General features: G+C 42.4%; 1 protein-coding gene across 11 annotated transcripts in view; it reads left to right on the top strand.

Moving 5' to 3' along the window:
• Positions 1-20,658, top strand: part of ABLIM1 (actin binding LIM protein 1) — a 329,600-nt gene extending 308,942 nt beyond the window's left edge. For 4 of the 11 annotated variants that reach the window (XM_063607908.1, XM_063607913.1, XM_063607910.1 and 1 more), the window contains 6 exons: positions 137-184; positions 3,765-3,911; positions 6,388-6,479; positions 7,657-7,762; positions 9,999-10,063; positions 10,709-12,609. In XM_063607908.1, coding sequence (XP_063463978.1) covers positions 137-184; positions 3,765-3,911; positions 6,388-6,479; positions 7,657-7,762; positions 9,999-10,063; positions 10,709-10,879 — 629 coding nt within the window. In that variant the 3' untranslated portion in view covers positions 10,880-12,609. Of the gene's footprint in view, positions 1-136; positions 185-3,764; positions 3,912-6,387; positions 6,480-7,656; positions 7,763-9,998; positions 10,064-10,708; positions 12,611-13,861; positions 13,943-15,417 lie in introns of those variants that run through there. The other 7 variants (XM_063607909.1, XM_063607911.1, XM_063607912.1 and 4 more) reach the window with 4 other exon arrangements.
• Positions 20,659-21,820: the final 1,162 nt, after the last annotated feature.

The raw sequence follows: 21,820 nt of genomic DNA, 5'->3' as shown, positions 1-21,820 counted from the left end.
CTTTGTAATACAGAAATTAACCTTCTGGGTTATTTTTGTTCAAGATCTTCAGTTTGATTTGCCCCTTGGTTGATCTGTTTTTCCCACCGCTGAACTGGTTCCCATAATCACACACCTTTGCTTTTCATTTCCACAGATCAAGGAATCAACATTTACCGAAAGCCACCCATCTACAAACAGCATGGTAAAACCCGCTTTCCTCCGCGTAGCTTTTAAATAGCAAAGTCAGCTGAACTTCTCCTTGCTGTCCTCTGAAAGGCTTTTCCTGCTGCTGCTTTTGAGAGTAAAACTGGGGCATCCAGCATATTATGCCTTTCTGGTCTACTAAGATGTAAATATTGTAAAATTGATTCTCCTGGATGGAGAGACTTAGCTTGATTAGAAAGCTTCTAACCTGTTGCTGAGCCCATCAAACCATGTATCATTCCGTTCCTAGAGAAGGGGAAGTACTGGTCACACAGCAACTCACAAACATCCTAGCAAGACTTTTTTATAGTCACCCTTTAAAATAACTTTGATGAGACTAATTTAAACTAGTGAAAAACCAGCCACCTAGAAAAACTAATTTGACTGAGCCTACATCAACTTGGCTGTCCAGGTCTCCAGTTTCTTATTGGGCATGAAGATGTGTGCACAGTGGAGTGGACAGGATACAGGCTAACACAGAGGTCAAGGCTCTGCTCCCACTTTCTCCCTAAATGGCTCTGTGACGTCATTTCTCTGTGCTTCAGTTTTCTCTTCTGTAAAAACCAGTTAGTTAGATCAGTTTGACTCTGAACTTCCTGCAAACTAAGAATCACTGACGTGGATGTATAATTCTGTTTTCCTTTTTTTAACTCAGGAACTCACATGACTTTATGTAAATCACATTTTCCTCCACCATTATTAAGTCTCTGTAGATATATCGACCATAAATCTTTGTGAAAAGATATCTAAAGCTGGTCTTCAGGCGTTTTCAGAAAATTCTACACAGATTGTGCCTGGAAATTTGAAGGCTGCCTTTAGAATTCAGCTGACATTCATGAGTCCTTAAGAATTAGGATAACATGAGGCCAGGTGCAGTGGCTCACGCCTGTAATCCCAGCACTGTGGGAGGCCGAGGCAGGTGGATCATTTGAGGTCAGGAGTTCAAGACCAGCCCAACCAACGTAGCGAAACCCTGTCTCCTCTATTAAAAATACCAAAAAAGTTAGCTGGACGTGGTGGCGCACACCTGTAATCTCAGCCACATGGGAGGCTGAGGCAGGAGAATCACTTGAATTCAGGAGGCAGAGATTGCAGTGAGCTGAGATCACACCACTGTACTCCAGCCTGGGCGACAGAATGAGACTCTGTTGCCAAAAAAAAAAAAAGAAAGAAAGAAAGAAGAATTAGGACGATGTGAAAATCAAATAACATTGAAAATGCATAAGGAAAAAAATTTTAGACCAAAATCAGGAAGACAAAGAGAAATGTATGTATCGTAATGGTTCTAGAGCTATGATTTTTTTCTCATCTTTTTTTTTTTGAGGTTTTAAACCATACGCTTGCTTTTTAAGTTTGTTAACATTGTTTTTGTTTTTGTTTTTTTATGGTTTATTGTCTTTCCACACACTCATTAACATGTGAATGTTTAACTACTGACTTCACCAATTCTAATGCGTAAGTACTGTTTTTAGTCATCCTTTTGTTAATTTAAGAATAAAATTCTCAGCGTTTGATTTGTCAACTTACAGACTTTAAAAAATACTATCTTTAGGTCCTCCTCTCTGAACAAAAATAATCAAATAATTAAAATTTAAAGAGATTGGATAATGTTAGATTATTTGTTTGGAAGTAATTAGTTGACTTCTTTTCATAATATTTACTTTGACTGAAGTCTTTCAGGCTGTTATAATCAATTAAAAATAGCCCAGCCAGAGCAGCGCTTTCCAAAGGATGTTTTTGCAAAACAGCCATTCCATGCCAAAGAAATAGTTATTATGCCCAAAACTGGTGTCTGTGCCCTGATGCGTTTGAGAAAGGCTAGATTTAAATCAAGTCACATTTGTTCTTCATAATGCAGAACTTCTGAGAACTTCTTATATGCTAACATGTTTTGTCCATCTTTAAGAAGGGGATTTCCTATGTAGTGTTTTCCAAGCTGAAATGGTTTTCTCATGAGGTTAGAGATTCAGAGGAACACTGTTTCATGCCTGGCCAAGACTTTACCTCCTAAACTGGGCACAGTGGCCCACACCCATAGTCTCAGCTACTTGGGAGGCTGAAATGAGAGACCTGCTTGAGTGCAGGAGTTAGAATCCAGCCTGCACAACATAGCAAGACCCTGTCTCCAAGGAAGGGAAAAAAGACTACCCCTTTGTATTGGGTGACCTTGGTTGAGTTATTTAAGCAAATTGAGACCCAGAAGGTTACCCGAAAAATGGAGGACTTAGAGCTGAAGATTCAAAAGGTTATTTCCAGATTTTAAAATATGTAAGCCCAGAAGAAAAAAGTTATTTAAGGCATTATAAATACATTTTGAAATATTTAGTGACATCCCTGGCCGATTTGCAAAATTAGCCAGAATCAGGGACTGTCCATTTAACCTGGTTTGTTTTGCTCCATCTCTGTAGGTTAGATCTGGGGCTCTACGCTGTGACTCCTCCTCTAAGCATAGCCAATAAGAACTTTGTGAACTAATATTGCTGCTAGTTTGGCTTTTGTTGTTTTAAAGTTGGATAACTCACTTGTGTGCACAGACCTTTGAACAAAACAATGAGTGGAAACGGCAAACATAAGTTTCAATGCCAAATTCCTGCAAGCTGAAAGTGGATTTTCCAATTTCCATTTCTCCTAGGACTCAAGGACACATGTATTTAGTATATAAGGATTAGAATGAAGTGGACCAGACAGGGTGTGGTGGCCCATGCCTGTAATCCCAGCACTTTGGGAGGCCATGGTGGGCGGATCACCTGAGGTCAGGAGTTCGAGACCAACCTGGCCAGGAGAAACCCTGTCTCTACTAAAAATGCAAAAATCAGCTGGGCATGGTGGTGCATGCCTTTAATCCCACCTACTTGGGAGGCTGAGGCAGGAGAATCCCTTGAACCCGGGAGACAGAGGTTGCAGTGAGCCAAGATTGTACCACTGCACTCCAGCCTGGGCGACAGAGTGAGACTCTGTCTCAAATAATAATAATAATAATAATAATAATAATAATAATAATAATAAAAGAATGAACTGAACCAACATATTTGTGGCTTCTTGCCCAAAGTGCAAAGCCAGCCAACCCTCTAATGATTAACAACTACAGTCAAGTGACAGCGTCATGCTTTCAACTTAGCTCTTTAATTTTAGATTACTAATTACTCTAGGAGAGTGTTGTCCACTGGAACTTTCTATAAGGATGGAAATGTTCTATATCTGCACTGGCCAGGACAGTAGGCACTAATCACATGTGACTACTGAGCAGTTGAAATATGGCTAGTGAAACTGAGGAGCAGAATTTTAATTGTATTAATTTTTTTTGTTTAAATAGCCTCATCTAGCTAGTGCTGGGCAGCACTCTAGGGTTTTTCAGACGTAGAACACATGTAGAATGAAGCTTTGCTTCTGACGTAAAGTAAGGAAAATGAGTTGACTTGTCAATAGGTACCTCAGAGTGACTGGGCCATGGATAATGGTAATAAACAGAACTTTCTGGAACTGAAACTTTTGCCAGAGAACAAGAAAACTATGTAAGTGGGGTTGTACCACCATTGTCTTACAGACCAATAGCTAAGCAACCCCTGATTCCCATCTAGATGCAGCTGCCTTGGCAGCCCAGAGCAAGTCCTCAGAAGATATCATCAAGTTTTCCAAGTTCCCAGCAGCCCAGGCACCAGACCCCAGCGAGACACCAAAGATTGAGACGGACCACTGGCCTGGTCCCCCCTCATTTGCTGTCGTAGGTATGCAACTGTCACGGCTAAGTCAAAGGGACAAACTGCTAGGAGAGCTCAAGATGACATGCTTAAAAACATGAAAGAAAATGTATCCTATTATGAAGATTTTAAAGAAAAGTATGACCAAGAGGTAGCATAGTGAAAAGAACTAACGTGGTATTAACTTGTTGTACAAAACGCTTAAAAGTTACAAAAACACATCCACCAGAGTCTTGTTCTAACCAAACCCACTGGGATCCAGAACTGGTCTAAAACCAATGGTTTGCGTGGACTCTCAGAGTTAATACTGCAGAATCAGTAACTCTGTTGAACATAGTTGAGTGAAAGCCTTATGGCAAGAACATTGTTCTATATAATTAGAGTCTAGTGGGTGAATTTACCGAATGTTTGTAGAAGCATGACTTCTTTCAGTTAAATTTGTTTTAGACTATTTCTGGATTGTAGTTATAATTCTTAACAACCAATCTTAACACTGAAGCACTTTCATTTTTCTTGTGAGATCACGTTGTCCATCATGCAAAAGGGCTATTGCAGAGTAGTGGGTGTTCTGAAATATTACTTCTGTGAAGTTATGTGATTTTGCATCTACCATTTTCATGAATTCTGTGCTAAAATGTCATATTTCAGCTGTTTCATTCTTTGCTTCATGCTTTCCAATTATGTCTGTGTCTTTACTATATTATCAGTAGTGAACCTACTCGGCCTAAAAAGAAGTATTAGCAAACCCAGAAGCTAATACTGAAAATTTAGCGAGTCAGCTTTACAAAGATACGATCTTATCACATTTCTGTTAACAACCTAAAAGGCCTTCAATTTTCCAAAATGTCCTAATCTTCATTGTGCTATTTTTAATAAGTTATTTTTGGAATATCTTTCACAAGCAATACAAGTGGATTTTAAATCAATTGATATTTATAGAAAGAGTTTAAGGAAAAATCTACCTCCTAAGTTCATTATTCACAAGTGTTGTGTACATTATATTAATGAAATTTATCTAGTCCTTGCAAACTTGTGCCTATTGATTTTCATTAGTGTAAACTAAAGAGAGAAACTTCACACTGACATTTATAATTATAAGAACTAAGAACCAATCATCAGCTTTTCTATGCCAATCCATGCCCTTCAGGAAGTTCTTGAGGCCTTGAGGTTGCTAGTTTAGTAAATTGCTTACTGGGACATTAAAGCAGCTACATTTTGGAAAGAGGGAGAATTAAGTTTTTGTTGTTGAATTTATTATCACTAAGTAGTTTAAAGCTCTTTTAGATTCCAAAAGGAGGAGAAATTTCAGGTCCATTAATCAAAATGCTGAAAACTAAGACTATTAGTTAAAGTTTATTTTGATTAGATTAGCAAACTTTCCTGTTTCCTCCCACAGCCAGATTAATCCAAGCAATTTAGGAAAACAATAATTATCTTAACCTCCCAACCATTCAGACAGATTCCTCCTTTCCTTTCCCTGTCTCCCCTTTCCAGAAAGCTAAAAAATTGAACACAATTTACTATATTGTTCCAAAGTAAAATTGTACCTGTATTAATGCTTTTTATTTACCTATTAGTATAAAACTCTTTTGTGACCATTTTTCAAAGGATGAGAAAAAGAAAACCTTAGAGACCCATTTCTTGAAAGAAATAGTAAAAGTATGCTTTTTATTGAATTTACTAAGAGTAGAAGACAGAGTGATAGTATTATGAAATTCTAAATATTCAGAAAAAGAGAAAACTACAAGGTTTAAACACATGTCACAAAACAATGACTATCTTACCTATCTGTTGGTATGTAGATAAATTTGCATTTCTTTCTATTTGAAAATTGAGACTGGGCTTGGTGGCTCACGCCTGTAATCCCAGCATTTTTGGAGGCCAAGGCAGGAGGATTAGTTGAGCCCTGGAGTTTGAGATCAGCCTGGGCAATATAGTGAGACCATGTCTCTATAAAAAATATTTAAAAATCAGTAGGATATGGTGGCATACACCTGTGGTCGCAGCTACCCAGGTGGGTGAGGTGGGAGGATTGCTTGAGCCTGGAGGTCGAGGCTGCAGTGAGCCATGATTGCATCACTGTACTCCAGCCTGGGCAACAGAGTGAAACCTTATCTCAAAAAAGAAAGGAAAAAGGAAATTCACTTCAAAGACATCAAAATAACAACTGGAGATGCCCTTCCATTTACTAAAGTGATCTCTGACCAGTGAACTTAGACTAAGTTGCAAACCCAGTTCTAATTGAGCAGGGAGGCCTAAATTCAGGCCTTCCTTGCATTGCACGTTGACCTGGCTTGTCACACAGGGCCATTTTCTTGAGAAACCAGCCAGTAGTGCTGAGTTGGTGGCAGGCATTTTTGTTTTCTCTTGTATTGTTTACTTAAAAGTGTTAAAGACCGTTGCTGACCTTGCCAGCCTAACAAACTGAACACAGATGGACTAGCCCATTAAGATTCCCTTGTCTTGGGGCTGATGTGAGAAGTTGTCTTTGCTGTGGAATTAGGACCTGACATGAAACGCAGATCTAGTGGCAGAGAGGAAGATGATGAGGAACTTCTGAGACGTCGGCAGCTTCAAGAAGAGCAATTAATGAAGGTTTGTCCTTAAACTACCTTGCTGCTGTCTTCAATGCTAGTTACATAAGATCTATATTTTTTGAATGACTACTACATATAAACCATCTAGATAGGCAAGAGGTGGTCCCAGTCTTCAAGGGGCTTGAAATCTGGCAGGCAAGGCAAGACAGGTATCTGTTAATAGTAACTAGAATATGGCAGAATACCTGCTGGGCTCTAGAGGAGATGGCATTGGTGCTGGAGGTCAGAGGGGTGTGGAAGGTTTGGGTTGTTGTGGGAAGGAAAGAGAGACCACATGGGGGCATGTGTGCAGTGCATGTGTTGAAAGGCTGCTGGAGGGCCAGGCAGAGCAAGGTGGTATCCACCCAGGTAGTGCCACACCTTCCTTCCCTCATGCAATTCTGCTGAAGGAATGACTGTGGGATTGAACATTTCTCCAAGTCTTTTCCCAGGATATGGGCCAGGAGAAAAGGAATGAAAGGAACGGCCACCATGAAGGGGTCCTCTTCATACCCTCCTTCCTGTAGCAAGGGCCTGCAGCAGCCCAGAAGGACAGTCTGTTATCAATCAAGAGGCTGCTGAATCCTTTCAAATGATGTTTTCTAAGCATATAGGAAATGCACGTGATATTAGTCAAAGGATACAAAGTTGCATTTATAGTATGATCTCAGTTTTATATGTGTGTATACAAAAATACTAGATAGATATGAATCAAAAGATAGTGTTATTTCTGAGTGACATATTATGGGTTACTCTTCTTTTCTTCTAGATTTTCCAAAATCTGTAAAATTAGCATGTATTACCTTTATTTCTTGTTTTTAAACAAATCAAGGCAATTTCTTTTTAAAGGATACCAGCCCCAGTCTTCCCTTCCCACATCAAAAATCCACACACACTCACACATGCCTTCTGAGGTCTCCTGGCTCTTTAGGGAAAGCAGAGGAAGGAAAACGTTCTTCTAACATAGAGCCTGACTTAGGGAAATGGAGCTTTGAAACTGAAAGGGCTAAGAGGGTTTAGGGTCCCAAACTTGACCTACCTCTTCAGGAACTACCAGGCTCTGGGGCCACATGCATTCAGGCCCTCCAGCAAGAGAAACTTCTTGTGGGATCTGCTACAAAGAAACTGCAGCTCCATGAAAGTAATTGCAAGCTTTTTTTTTTTTTTTTTTTTTTTTTCCTTTTTTCTGTGAATAGCTTAACTCAGGCCTGGGACAGTTGATCTTGAAAGAAGAGATGGAGAAAGAGAGCCGGGAAAGGTCATCTCTGTTAGCCAGTCGCTATGATTCGCCCATCAACTCAGGTGAGCAGCAAACCCCCAACCTTCCCTGATTGGAGAGCCAGCCACCTGCTTGTAAGGAACCTGCCTTGACTGTTCACTTGTGGTGGAACCTACAGAGTATTCCACGGGAAAGGAAGTGTGGGAAACCCACTCCATGTCAAATGAGCTCATAAGCATGTCATGGGTCTTCCATAAATGTGTGTTTCCTTTCTTCTGGAAATGGGTGAACCCTTGGAGGTTCTCAAAATCCATGAAGGCCAATCCCCATATACTAGGTTTGTCTTCTAGAACACTCATCTCCAAGGGAAGCAGCAAAAGGAAATCCTCTAAAAAACATGATGCTTTTTTTTTCTTCTTCTTCTTTTTTTTTTTTTTTAGATAACATGAATAAGACATTTTCTAAGCATTATGATTTTACATTAATATCTTCAATAGAGGCCGGGTGCGGTGGCTTATGCCTATAATCCCAGCACTTTGGGAGGCCAAGGCAGGCGGATCACCTGAGGTCAGGAGTTTGAGACCAGCCCGGTCAACATGGCGAAACCCCATCTATACTAAAAATACAGACATTAGCCAGGCGTGGTGGTGGGCTCCTGTAATCCCAGCTACTCGGGAGGCTGAGGCAGGAGAATCACTTGAACCTGGGAGGTGGAGGTTGCAGTGAGCTGAGATCACACCATTGCACTCCAGCCTGGGCGACAAGAGTGAAACTCCATCTCAAAAAAAAAGAAAAAAAATCTTCAATACAAGAACTGAGGATGAACAGTGTTTTTGATACTTTTGAAGAAGATGACTTATACACTGGGCTGAAATAGCCTATCAGTGTATTTTCCCCTGTATCTATCTGTCATAAGCCAATGCTCTCTTAAACCACAAGATTTCTTCTCTCATATTCTGAGCTAGAGCATAATTTTCTCCTCTAAGAGTTCCTTTAAAAATGCATTTAGTGGGGAGACCAAGGCGGGCAGATCACAAGGTCAGGAGATCGAGACCATCCCGGCTAACACAGTGAAACCCCGTCTCTACTAAAAAATACAAAAATCAGCCAGGTGTGGTGGCGGGCGCCTGTAGTCCCGGCTACTGGGGAGGCTGAGGCAGGAGAATGGCGTGAACCCAGAAAGCTGAGCTTACATTGAGCCAAGATTGCGCCACTGCACTCCAGCCTGGGTGAGAGTGAGACTCTGTCTCAAAAAAAAAATGCATTTAATGTTCACTCCATGCAAGCACTTTTGCTAAACATTTTATTTAATGTTCACAACATGCCAGTGAAGTAGATGTGGTTGTTATTAGCAACTGCAGCATTTTCATCTCTATTTTAGAAATCAGGAGACTGGTATAGAAATTGAGTTAACATACCCAGTGTGATACTGCCAATAACTAGCAAGACTAGGATTTAGAAGTCCACATATTATAACCCCGGAGCCCACACCCTTACCTGGAATTCCCGCTACCCTTCATAGATGCCTCACTGGCATTGATCTTGGATTCGGTGGTTTACAAATCTTTAGAGTTCCTTGGAATTCTGAGATTCTGCTCTATAAGAATGTATAACATTGTACCTGCATAGATGAAGAAATGAGGACTTCAGAAAGATTAAACACCATGTCCAGAGATACAGAGGTATTAAGTTGCAGAACCAGAATTCAAGCCCAGGGCTGCTCCCTCTCAAGCCCAGCAGCTTATCAGGCTTCCATATCATTGACAGATACCCTGTATCAGGCCTCCCAGGAGTCCAGCTGTAGATGGCTGGTAGATCTTGATAACATACAGGGTTGGCTTCCAGTTCAGTTACTGCTACCTCATCAACTGGGGCATGGGCTAATGTATTCAGATATCCCTGATTTACATCCTTGCTCAGCTGTTTAGAAGCTTAGTAACTGTTGGCAGGATATTTTTCTTAGCCCCTATTTCTCCTTCTGTAATATGGAACTAATAATCATAGTGTTATTAGGGTTATATTGAAGATTCAAAGAAATAAAGCATGCTGAACACTTAGCTCCATGCCAGAGCTATAGGAAGCACAGCCAGCTTCAGCCCCCACTCAACCGCGTGGACTTCTTTCCCTTCCCTCCTCAGTCATATCACTGTCCACCCACTCCTTGCAAATATGATGGCATATTTTTGAACATTTGAGCCCAATATGATTTGAATTTTTTTGGTATTTCTATCCTGTGAGGTAGAAGATACTGCCAATTTCATTAAAGGATTGGACCTTCTGATTTCCTAACAATTGGTTTTTTACTTTTTTCTTACTCAGCTTCACATATTCCATCATCTAAAACTGCATCTCTCCCTGGCTATGGAAGAAATGGGCTTCACCGGGTAAGATTTCTCCCCGATTCATTGTTTCTGCCTTTACTCCCACCTCGGCCCTGGCTGAAGTATTGACACATTGCCTGAATACGTCTGACTCTTGATCTCAGTGTTGGAACATAATGAAAATTTTAACCTCCCTGGTTGCCTAGTAAATTAATTTGAGTTACAGGCAAAATAAAATGTTTCTATTGAGAGAAGGAGAAATTAACTTTAGATAAAAGAATGGCCTGTGTATGATTATGGGAAAACTAAATTGCAAAACTGTATGGCAAATATTTTTTACAATGAAACAAAAAGTAATTACTTGAACCATTATCTTTGCTGTAAAAAGATATAAGAATGTGTGTTATAACCATCCTCCTCACAAAAGATGGAACAGATACAATTATGTAACTATGTAGGAAAATGCATTTTTATTTATCAGCAAGAGATCCCTGCTTACCAAGAGCCTGCTGAGTGGTGGCATTAGTACACTAAAAAAGACAAAGAGATGGCATAGCAGTAGAAGAATCATAGGGGGAAAAAAAAATGAAGGTCTGGCATTTAGCTTGGGAAGAATTCCTAGGATTTTGTAAACTCTTTCTTCCTTTTCACCTGACTCCAAAACGATCACTATGGAGATTTCCTAATAATTGTTTTTCCTCATTTCAGCCTGTTTCTACCGACTTCGCTCAGTATAACAGCTATGGGGATGTCAGCGGGGGAGTGCGAGGTGAGGCTCCCATGGCCAGGCTGAGCATGGCCACGTCTTCCCTCGAGGCTGAGGTTCATGAGAGTCAAGTATACTGGCTGTGTTCATGCTGTATTGTATCCTTAGAGTAGGATCACATCTGTCTTCTGTGAGCTAATAGGGCAATTATTTACAAAATTTCAAAGAATATCTAATGAAATCAAACTGTAAGAAGTGAGTTTGTGAGAATTTATTCATTGCTCATACTATGTGCTGAGCACTCTATCCGATACCTAGAGGCCAGGCATGGTGGCTCATGCCTGCAATCCCAACACTTTGGGAGGCTGAGGCGGAAGGATTACTTGAAGCCAGGAGTTCTAGACTAGCTTGGGCAACAAAGTGGGCCTGTCTCTACCAACAACAACAACAACAACAACAACAACAAATTATAATAATTAGCTGGTGGCACATGCCTGTAGTCCCAGCTACTTGGGAGGCTGAGGCAGGAGAATTGCTTAAGCCCAGGAGTTCAAGGCTGCAGTGAGCTATGTTCATGCCACTGCACTCCAGCCTGGGTGACGGAGCAAGACTGTCTCTTAAAAAAAAAAGTAACTGGAGGTACAACAATAAGTGAGACATGGCCCCTGCCCTCAAAATGCATATGGCAGAAAGAAGATCTGTGTGATGAGCATTGGGATCAGAGATGCAGAGAAGGAAGCAGTAAGTACCTTTAGGTTGTCAGCGAAAGCTTCCAGGGGAAAATGTTTTAACTGTTAACTAACACTGGGCCAGGCATTTCTTGGCTTCAGGGAGGCTGATGGGATAACATGTGCAGAGTCTGGGAGCAGAAAAAGAACATGGTTTATAGGGAGAATATGTTGGGAATTTCAATATAATATAGTCTGTGAATGGTTCCTTGCTTTTCCATGGTCTTTCCCTTATGATATTTTCTTTTCCTTTCCTTTTCAGATTACCAGGTATGGAACACTTTGTCTTTCTTGAATTGGCCACACCGATAGAACAGCCATGTTCCAACCCAGACTGCTGGCTCCAAGGCAACAGTTTCTGTTGAGAAGATGCTTGTTGTGGTTGATCTGTCTAGTCATTACTCTATAGCCGTGAAGAGCAGACATGCCTGGTGCCTGGGTCAAGCTTTCCCTGCAGGCCTTGGGGACACTGCATGAACCAGGCCAGGTGTAGGGGGTCTCTCTTGCTTTGGCCTTGGAGAGTCCTCTCTGGGGTGGAAGTGGACCAGCATCAAGGGTCTGCTCATATACAGTTTTTCTTCTTTTAATTATAATCTCTCAGTACTTTAGGCCACCCTTTTCCTGCGTGTTCTCAAATGAAAAGACACTGATGTCTTAGCCAATAGGAGAGAGCAGTTTGCCCTCATGACATTCCTTTCTCACTAGAACCTAAATCTTGTTAAAAAAAGAAAGAAAGAAATGTGATGGAGAATAAGAAAAGAAGAAAAATGCATAGAAAATCATGATTAAAGATAAGAAACTAACAATAATAGACTTGGGCATCTTTTAAATGTACTATATACTTTCATTCATGGAGCCTAATTCAGGAATTTGTCCATAACCATTAAGCCAAGATCTCTCCCCAACTTGATTGCAAAAGAGCTGTATTCCTGTTCTTATACAGCAAGGATCTCATTTTGAAAAATACATGGTCATTTAGATGACACAAATAAAATAGTGGTTAGGATTGGAGACCCAACAGGGAATTGGGAACCCAAGAGTACTCCCTTCAGTTTCCTAGACTATTTCATGCCTCACCTGGAACTGGCATTTCTGTTGCAGACACTCCCAGATGGCCACATGCCTGCAATGAGAATGGACCGAGGAGTGTCTATGCCCAACATGTTGGAACCAAAGGCAAGTGCAGCTGTTCTTTTTCCTCTCATATGGGAATGGCGTAACCCTAAACAGATTTGATGTTCTATCTTTTCATCATTCTCAAAGTGTTGTAGGCTGGTGTGTTCAGGTGAGCCATGTCATGAATATGCACCTTGCCATTCTGCTGTTTTGCCCACATCAGGTCAGCAGGTTAAACCCTTACTGGGCATGATGCTGTGTGTTTACAGTGAGGTGCCAGTCCCTCTCTGCCTATGACCAAGGTATTCCCTTGGCCTCTGCCATGTGCATTACAGAGCATATCCGGTGCTGGGTGGAGTGGCTGCAGACTCACCATGTAGGTGAGGCAACCCTGTTTCACCATTGAAAGCCCTGCATTTCAAGAACCTCAGTCCTGGGTACACTGGGGTGACTGGCCACCCTAGCTCCAGAGCACCCTGTACCTTCAGAGTTGTCCAAGGGCTCATGCTCCCTGGTGACCATAACCAGGGCTTATTTCAATATGGCAGTTGCCAGAGCACTGCTTCTGGGCCTGCCTGGCCCCATAGATTCATGAGCTAGTCATGGGATAAGATTGTTAACCCCAGCACAAATGCACCCTGCCCTATAACAGCATCCTATAAAAGGTAACACATTGGCTGGGCACAGTGGCTTACGCCTGTAATCCAAGCACTTTGGAAGGCCAAGGCGGGTAGATGGCTTGAGTTCAGGAATTTAAGACCAGCCTGAGCAACATGGCAAAATCCCATCTCTACTAAAACTTAAAAAAAATTGCTTGGCATGACGACATGTGCCTATAGTCCCAGCTACTCGGGAGGGTAAGATAGGAGGGTCACCTGGGCCTGATAGGTTGAGGCTACAGTGAGCTGTGATCATACCACTGCATCCAGCCTGGGCAACAGAGCAAGCCCTGTCTACAAACAAAAAAAGAAAAACAAAAACAAAAAACACGTGCCTGTAATTTCCATTATCTTCTAATGTTTACCTTCATCCCAATACATAGTAAGTTAGTGTTCTGTCACTCAACAAAGCCCCCCTAAGGCTCAGTGCTACCTGAGACACTGGTGGAAAGTTGAGAATGTCTAAGATTCTGTCCCTGTCCCCTGGAAACTGGAGCTTCCACTGGCCTTGCAGAAGGAAGACCCATCACTCGGATTCTGTCATGACAGTCTCTTGGAAGCTCTATCTTGGGAGTACTAGCGTTTAGGTGGATTCTGCTTGTTAATAAAATGGACTGTGGTGTTCTAGAAGAGGTGTTTTCTTTCTTCTCAGATATTTCCATATGAAATGCTCATGGTGACCAACAGAGGGCGAAACAAAATCCTCAGAGAGGTGGACAGAACCAGGCTGGAGGTAAAACAAAACCGAAAAATCCAGTCCCAACTGCAGATCCCTATGCACTCCCCCAACTCTCCCCTAAGCAATGTTTTATTTCTTCAGTGAAAACAAAAAAAAATCAAAAAGATCACCCTCATGTCATAGGTAGAACTAAGAAATAACTTTGGAGAAAAAAAATATCCAGGTTTTCACTTAGATCAGCATAAAAATGTCTGGTAATATCCAGAAGAATGACCCAGGAGGTGGGCATGGTGGCTCACGCCCATAATCCCAACACTTTAGGAGGCCGAGGTAGGCAGATCACTTGAGGTCAGGAGTTCAAGACCAGCCTGGCCAACACGGTGAAACCCTGTCTCTACTAAAAATACAAAAATTCACGGGGCATGGTGGCAGGTGCCTGTAGTCCCAGCTACTTGGGAGGCTGAGGCAGGAGAATCGCTTGAATCCAGGAGGTGGAGGTTGCAATGAGCCAAGATCACACCACTGTACTCCAGCTTGGGCAACAGAGCCTGACTCCGTCTAAAAAAAAAAAAAAAAAGAAAGAAAGAAAAAGAAAAAAAGAATGACCCAGGAGACACAGAATGATTTCAGTCATTTTCTTTGAAACTTGATGTTGCCATAATTATGGCTGGTAATTCAGAATGGGAGTCGCTATTTCTCTTGAGATAGTCTCAGATCCTTATCTTCCCCTGAGCTGGGGTTGAGTTCATGGGAGGCTGTGGGAGCGGCAAAGGCTCTCAGGAGAGACATTTATACTGATTTATAGTGGACAAGTTTCTTTCTTGGCTGTTTCCACATTCCTTGTTGAAGGGTTATCTGGGTACACGTAACCCAAGATCTCCTTAGACATGGAAGACTAATTTTTGTATTATAGTTTTCCATCCCAATGATTTTAATTAAGAAAAACCCTGGCTGCCAGTCTCAGAAAGAATGCTTACTTTTTCCTGACAAAAGGCAGTACCTTGGTGTAGAGGTGCAGAGAATAAAGGCTGCAGGATCTTGGGAGAACTTTTCTAGGGGGGAATGACTGATGGGAAGTCTTCTCAGTAGAACAGACATCCACCTTACCCCCTATTCCTCAGCCAGGAGGAAGCCCTGGGGCTCCCCAGGGACCACGCTGGAGGTCATTTTCTTTGGCTTTCTATTGCGATAGTCCATTTTCCCTGCATCTTCTCAACGTTCCAAGGACCTGGAATGGAGTTGTCTCCAATGTAATAAATCACCTCTCTGTGTCCCATCACCAGTCAGTGTTATTATTATAATCCCCATTAATACTCTGCCAGCTCTTTTATCTGATGGGAAGGGCTCCTCACCTGGCCCAACCAGGTAAGGGATACTGATGTCACAAGCATTAAAGATCGGCTCCTCTCCCGTCCTCCTGCCTTGTTCTTCAGAATGACTCTGTATAAACTATAGAGCAATGCTCAAGGCCATTTGTGTGGCCATCAGGACTGACAGCAGCTCTTTTTTTTTTTTTTTCTTCTTCCCAGCGCCACTTAGCCCCTGAAGTGTTTCGGGAAATCTTTGGAATGTCCATACAGGAGTTTGACAGGTTACCTCTTTGGAGACGCAACGACATGAAGAAAAAAGCAAAACTCTTCTAAGTCCCACTCGTGAATGGCAATTAGAGAAAGGACTGACAGTGGCGGTGCCCCGTAGGATGTCATATTGAGGCCCAAACTTGATTGGAGAATTTGCAAACTACCGTCGCTCAGCAACACCAAAAAGAGAAAGTCTGGTTAAAACACCATGAGTCAAATGTTGGGCCAGCCAACAGTAACACTTGCCAAGAAGCATGGCGTAGAAATTTCTATGTTCCGAAACACAGAGTAGTGTCCACATGTGACCTTTTCACATTACCTTATGTATACAACAGGAGCTGCGTTGTTTTCCTCTTTTTCTTTTCCTTTATCTGTTGTCCAACAACAGTGCTGACTGTCCGGATAAGAGCCGGCAAGTGCCCTTAGGATGCCGCATGGGAAAATCGGTTATCATAATTTCAAAGTATAAATATATTTATTATGTAGCGCTGCGGCTAAGAAGGAAGAGTGAGGGGTCTGTCCATGGGGTGGCAGTGATTTCACACCTGCCTTTCTTGAATGGCTTCGTGTTACTCAGCCGTGCCCTGGCAGGAATGGAACTCCATCAGGGAACAGGGCAGCTCTGTTTGAATGGGGTGAATAACAGCAAAATTAATTCTTAACAAGCTCCTTGTTCTCTACTGTTCACCAGGACCTGGTTGGCAAATGACTTAGCTATTAGTATATTTAAAAACTGTTCAAAAGCAAAAGAGAAGGAACAGGAATGAAAGGAAACCTTCCCTTAACTCTTTCTGCTTCCCATAGCAGGTCTGGTTCCTGCTCCCCGCCTAGGACAGGAGCTGTCTGGAGCTCCACCTTTGCAAAGAAAGGAAAAACACAAATTGCCCCCAGATTGGCCCAGTGGCATGCCATTAGGTGATTTTGCGTAGGGGCCATATCACTCGTGGCCAAAAAAAACCAAAAAACAAAAAACAAAAACAAGTCCCATGTCCTACTGACTCTAGTTCTTCCAGTCGTTATCCTCTGCTGTCTCTCTGGCATCCTATGAATCAGATCAAGCCCATGCTGTTGTTGGTTTTTAAGGTTTCCTTCAATAATAGGCTAAGGAAAGACGTTTTTCTCTTTTAAATCTCTGCAACTCCAAAGTAGACTCCTTCAAACGTATTTAATTTGGCCTTTTCAGCTTTCTTCTTGCCCAGCTCTGTCGAATTCATGGGTGTGTGTGCACATGTTGGTTTCACTCACCCAGAGTAATTTTGTGAGCATGCATGTGCTTTTTAATTTCTGCTTGAATGTTTGTCCCACTGTGTTGCAGCTTATAAAGACATTTTCACCGAGTGTGTGTGACTCAAAGATCAAGAGTGAGGCTAAACTGCAACCCCAACATCACTTCCTTCATGGAAAGGTGTTGGCGCTGATGTAGCTCATGGCAGGATCAGACTGGGAACCACAGAGGAAGGATGAGGTGGGATGTGGAGGTCAGAGCATCTCACGAGAGTCCCTCAGGCTCTGCAACACTAGATTCGAATATGAGCCTAGGGTTTCCCCAACACGTGCGTGCATATGAAACCACATCATGATTCCCGACATGAATTAGATGAGGGAGAGTTTGTGTAACTCCATACCCAGGAGGGTAAGCCACTTTATTATCGTGCTTTGGGGCTGTGCTTAAGAATTTAAGCTCTGTTTTAAAGCCAAAGAAGAAAACATTTGAATTTACCTTCATATGCCACTAAGAACAAAAGCTCTGAAGTTCTTCCTGCTAGCACCAAATATTAGGATTACAAGCTGTCTCTCTGACACCAGTGGTAAAAAAGCAAGTAGAATAGTTTCTGAGTCTATGTTGCAGCCTCTGACACGTGGCTCACTGCTGTCATTTGGGGGCTGGAATGAACAGTCACTGTTCTATAGCATCCTCCTGTGCTCTTACCTAAGGAATCTAAATTGTCCTAGCCTTCCATTGCTATGCACTGAATGAGGACTATTCTCGTGTGTGTGTGTGTGTGTGTGTGTGTGTGTGTGTTTTGGATCTACTAACATATTTAGCAAATGGCTCTGACAGGGTAGCCATGAGCAGATGAGACCAGCTCTTGCTTGGTTGGAAGCCACACTGCAGTTTGCAGTTTAGCCTTTGGTGTCTCAGTGGCCTCTTGCTTATTCCATGCTTTTTCTATCCCATCCTCTCTCTGTGCCCTCCTGCAATGGCAGCCTTGGCACAATGCCTGGGTGTCCTCATCCTTGCTTTACTCTGGAAAGTGTGGGGATGGAGAGGATGGTGCATTTCCAATGCTTCCTTACCTGTCAATAACAATGGTGGCCACGTGGGTCCCAGCACTTGGCTGGTGGAGAGATTTTTTTCATTATGGAGCTAATAAAGGGTCCCTACGTTTTACATTGATTAATGAATTATCACCCAGACGTGCAGATGAAATGTCAATATAAGAAAAATCAAGGTATTTGGGAAACATGGGCATAATCAGGTAGTTTTGCTAAAATTCCTCTTCCTTGGTCTACATAAAGAAGACATGGGTCTGTTATAGAATGGGGACATTAGACTGAAAACTGGGACAACCCTCTTCCTTATTTTACGGAGACTAGGAGTTAAGGGGCCTGCCTAAGATTGCAGTGATAAAGAACTGAACCCTAAATCAGCTCCCACTAATGAAACCCTGCTTTCTTTGTATCTTTTAAACTCAGTTCTGCATCCAACTTGAGAAGAAGAAAAGCTTCTTTCCATATCAAGTACCATATGAGTTCATTTAAACTGCACCTTGCAGAAATGCATTGCCAGAAAGCACCAGTAGCCTCCTATCTGCAAGCAGAGTAGTGCTCTGCTCTGGGGAGGGGTCACTGGAAACCATAATGCAGAGTGGGCCCCCTACTCCATTTCCCAGCAGAAGGCTCCAGCTGGAGGGATGGGTTGTGGGGCAACCTGGTTCCTGCTAACTGCCAGATTGAATGTGTGGGCTAGAATGCCTGTGCATTTAGTTAAACTGGGCTCAGCATGCTTGTCCTCAAAATGTCCACCCTGGTCACAGCACACAAGATGGCTATTAGTCTGCTTTTACCCTACCCTGTACTATACATGAAAATTCCAGTTATTAACACACTCAAACTGGTGGAGCTTGTTCACCCTAGGAAGGGGATTGTATATATGGCAGGCTTCCCTGGTGCCGATGTAAAGGGCTACATCTGGGAACATTTGACTTCCTTGGGACTCTTAAGTGCGTACTGATGGCATGAAGTAAAAGGGGCCTCAATGATGATAGGAAAATCAGTTTTTTTTAAATTTCTTCAAGAAAATCCAGGCTATCACATAGTCTTTCTGTGTGACTTATTAGGAGATAGGAAGAGCATTGGGAAACTTGCACAGCTAGCTATGCACCTACATTTTGGTTTGGGGTTAGTTATGAAATGTTCTTAATATGACGTGTTCGATAACTTCACATAAACTTCCTGTTCTCCAAAACCTCAAAGAGATAGAGTTAATGAGTTGTTGTTTTTTTTTAAATGGGGGTAGTTTTCTATCTGTCATGGGCTCTAGCATCTACTCCGCTACCCAATTCTGTCATCTCCAAGCTGAGTTTCCTCTTCTGAGGCAGAGGCTGGAGCAGTTCTTTTTCAGTTCTCATCCTCTCCATCCCAATCCAGTATATCAATCAACTCTAACTCGGAGACGTCTAGCTGGTAATGTTTCTAAAACTTTCACTGGATTTCTTTAGACATTGAAGCAAACATTTTTTTCTAAGAATTGCTTCTCAGATGATGATATCAAATGTATATGCTTTTGCAAGTTTGAAAAATTCAAATTAACCACTTTTGACTAGTAAGTCTTTCTAAAAACCATTTAAAGCTATCTGGGTCTTAGCATCCTCCTGTGTATGGAAGAGACAGGTGACCGCTCCAGGTTGGGTGCTCACAGAACCCGTTTCCTGACTCTCATGGAAGATGGTGGAAGGAAAATAGACTGTCTCATCAACCCTCCTGTGTCCTCTGAAGCAATCTCAGTTTTTATTAACCACCTCTTCTGTGTTTCTGGTAGCTATTTAACCTGTATTTAATCTGTACTTCCTATGCCAGCCTCAATTTTATTTGATTTTTAAAATTATTCTCTTCTAACCAATGAAGTGTTTGTCAGTATGCCCCAAAGCTTGCTCTTTTGTGCTCCCTTTTGAATAACTTTCTATGCAGAAAAAGAGATTATTTGGGACTTGAGATTTGCAGTGATACCAACTTATAGCAATGATGTACTTTAAGGGAACTACCCAACTATGTTGTGATAGGAGAAAGAGAAACCTTCACTTTGGCTTTTTTTTTAATCACTGTTTATTTTTCCGTTTGCCGCCCAGGAAGCAGTGGGAGGTGGTGGCAGATATGCTTTGCATATGGATTGTTATGTTTTTATTTGGGCAAGTTTAATCATGGAAAACTCAAAAAGAAGGGGGGAAATGGTCAGTTTAAGCCAAAAGAAACTTTCTAAACAATGTATAGGTACACAGCAAAATTAAACAAATCCAACAATTTCTGAAGCTTAGTGTAATTGAGTGGTGGTTGTTATTCAATAAAATTATTCCCAAAAGTGTTTCTCCTAAGAGTGCAGTTCCCATGAGTCACTTCCTTAACCCATTGACCAAAGGTGGACAGAGACAATCCTGTAGACCTTGACATTCAGAAAGATGTGAGCTGCTTACTGATCATATATGCATACGTTTCTTTACAGCAGAGGAAACCATTGTCCACAAAATTGATGTTCTTTTGGGGTTTTATGTACAGACTTGTCCAATCACGTGTGTGGTTCCTGCGAGTTGCTGATGACTCCGCATTGAAGCTCTCTGAGTCCTATGATTTTAAGTTGGGTTTATGGAATTTTTTCAAATGTTGGAAGGCGTGTGGTTCTTCCTGCCCTCCCTCCCCTTTTGGAAATATGAAAGCAAATGTTTAGAAGAATTCCTTTTGAAAAGCTGTGTCGTGTTCCCTGTGAAACTGAGCAGGTGTGTGTTGGCGCGCTAAGTGCCACATGCTTGTGTGCAGAGGAGGAGGTGGCCCTGCCGGCTCCGCGCTGCTGTGCCTGTGATCCCTACCTGCTCCCCGCTCCTGTTGCCAGCAGCACTCACTGCACTCCTTTGTCATATACTCTGCATCACTGTCATACTCACAACTTCGTGAATAAAGTTGTGTGCTTTATTCGTAGATGCCTCCATACCTGTGTTTCATTTCTCGTTCCCTGGCTCCCTTTGAAGGTCTATCTCATTTTAAAAAGCACCAACGCAACTTCCGATAACCAAAACAAAATCAGAATGAACCCAAGGCTGTGGGAATGCATTTTTATCATGCAGGTGGAAAAATGCAACAAATAACAACAGGATATTCCAGGACTGTGTGTCCAATAACCCAGACCATATTGACCAAGCTGTCCAAAGGAAAGAAATGTTTAGTAGAGCCATTACACTGTGCTGTGTCATAGGTGTTTGATTTGGTTTGTGACACAGCAGGGATAGTCCCATCATTTTGACAAAGCTGGGGATTTGAGGAGGTTTGAAGCTTCTGAGCCACTATGAGTGTGGGCCACTTTTTAGTAAGAAGCTAGAATGCAGTAGGAGAAAAGCATCCTTCCAATTTTGGGCATCCCCTGCATGATCAAACTTTACATGAAGAAATTGTAGATGTTAACTTCCTTGTTATCATCACTGCCAAGATTTTAGGCTTGCCAGAAAGTACAAGGATCTATGTCCAAGATGGCCCACTCCAACGATAGCCTTCCTTCTGCTCTGTGTCTGCTGAGCCTACCCAGGACCCAGTCACACTGGCATTCACATGACCCTCCCCTGGAAGCGGGATGCAGGTTGTTTTCAAGACAGTTGGCATCTTTAGTTCACCACCATGGAAAACAGGCCGGGAGACCTCAGCTCAAGGTCTGTGTTCTGCTCACCTCTGCCTCCACCCGTGGGAAAGCATCCCTGCTGTGGTCCATAATTACCATAGCTAGGGGTCATCTCCAGTCCTTATGAACTCTCTGTGGGATTTGGCTCTGGTGGCCACCTCTCCAATGGAAGTTGACCTGTGCCTCACTTCAGTTGCTAGACTTTAGTCAGCGAATCTCACACCGCCTTTGCTGGGAGTGGAAGGATCTCGCCTCACCCACTGCTCAGCTGCCTCTCCCCCAGTACCCTGCCTTCAGATCTTGCCAAACCACTGCAAGTTCCCAGGACATACCATGCTTGCTCCCTCCCAGGCAGCTTTATCAAAGGTATTTCTTCTTTACGATGCTCAACTCTTCAAGGAGGTGGTGGAGCAGAGAGGACCTGGCCCCAGGGAAAGGAAGTAATGATCAATGTTGACTCTTTAAAAACAG

Source organism: Pan paniscus, chromosome 8 (assembly GCF_029289425.2).
Source record: "Pan paniscus chromosome 8, NHGRI_mPanPan1-v2.0_pri, whole genome shotgun sequence".
In the NCBI taxonomy this organism is placed as follows: Eukaryota; Metazoa; Chordata; class Mammalia; order Primates; family Hominidae; genus Pan; species Pan paniscus.
This window is presented reverse-complemented; position numbering and strand designations above follow the sequence as displayed.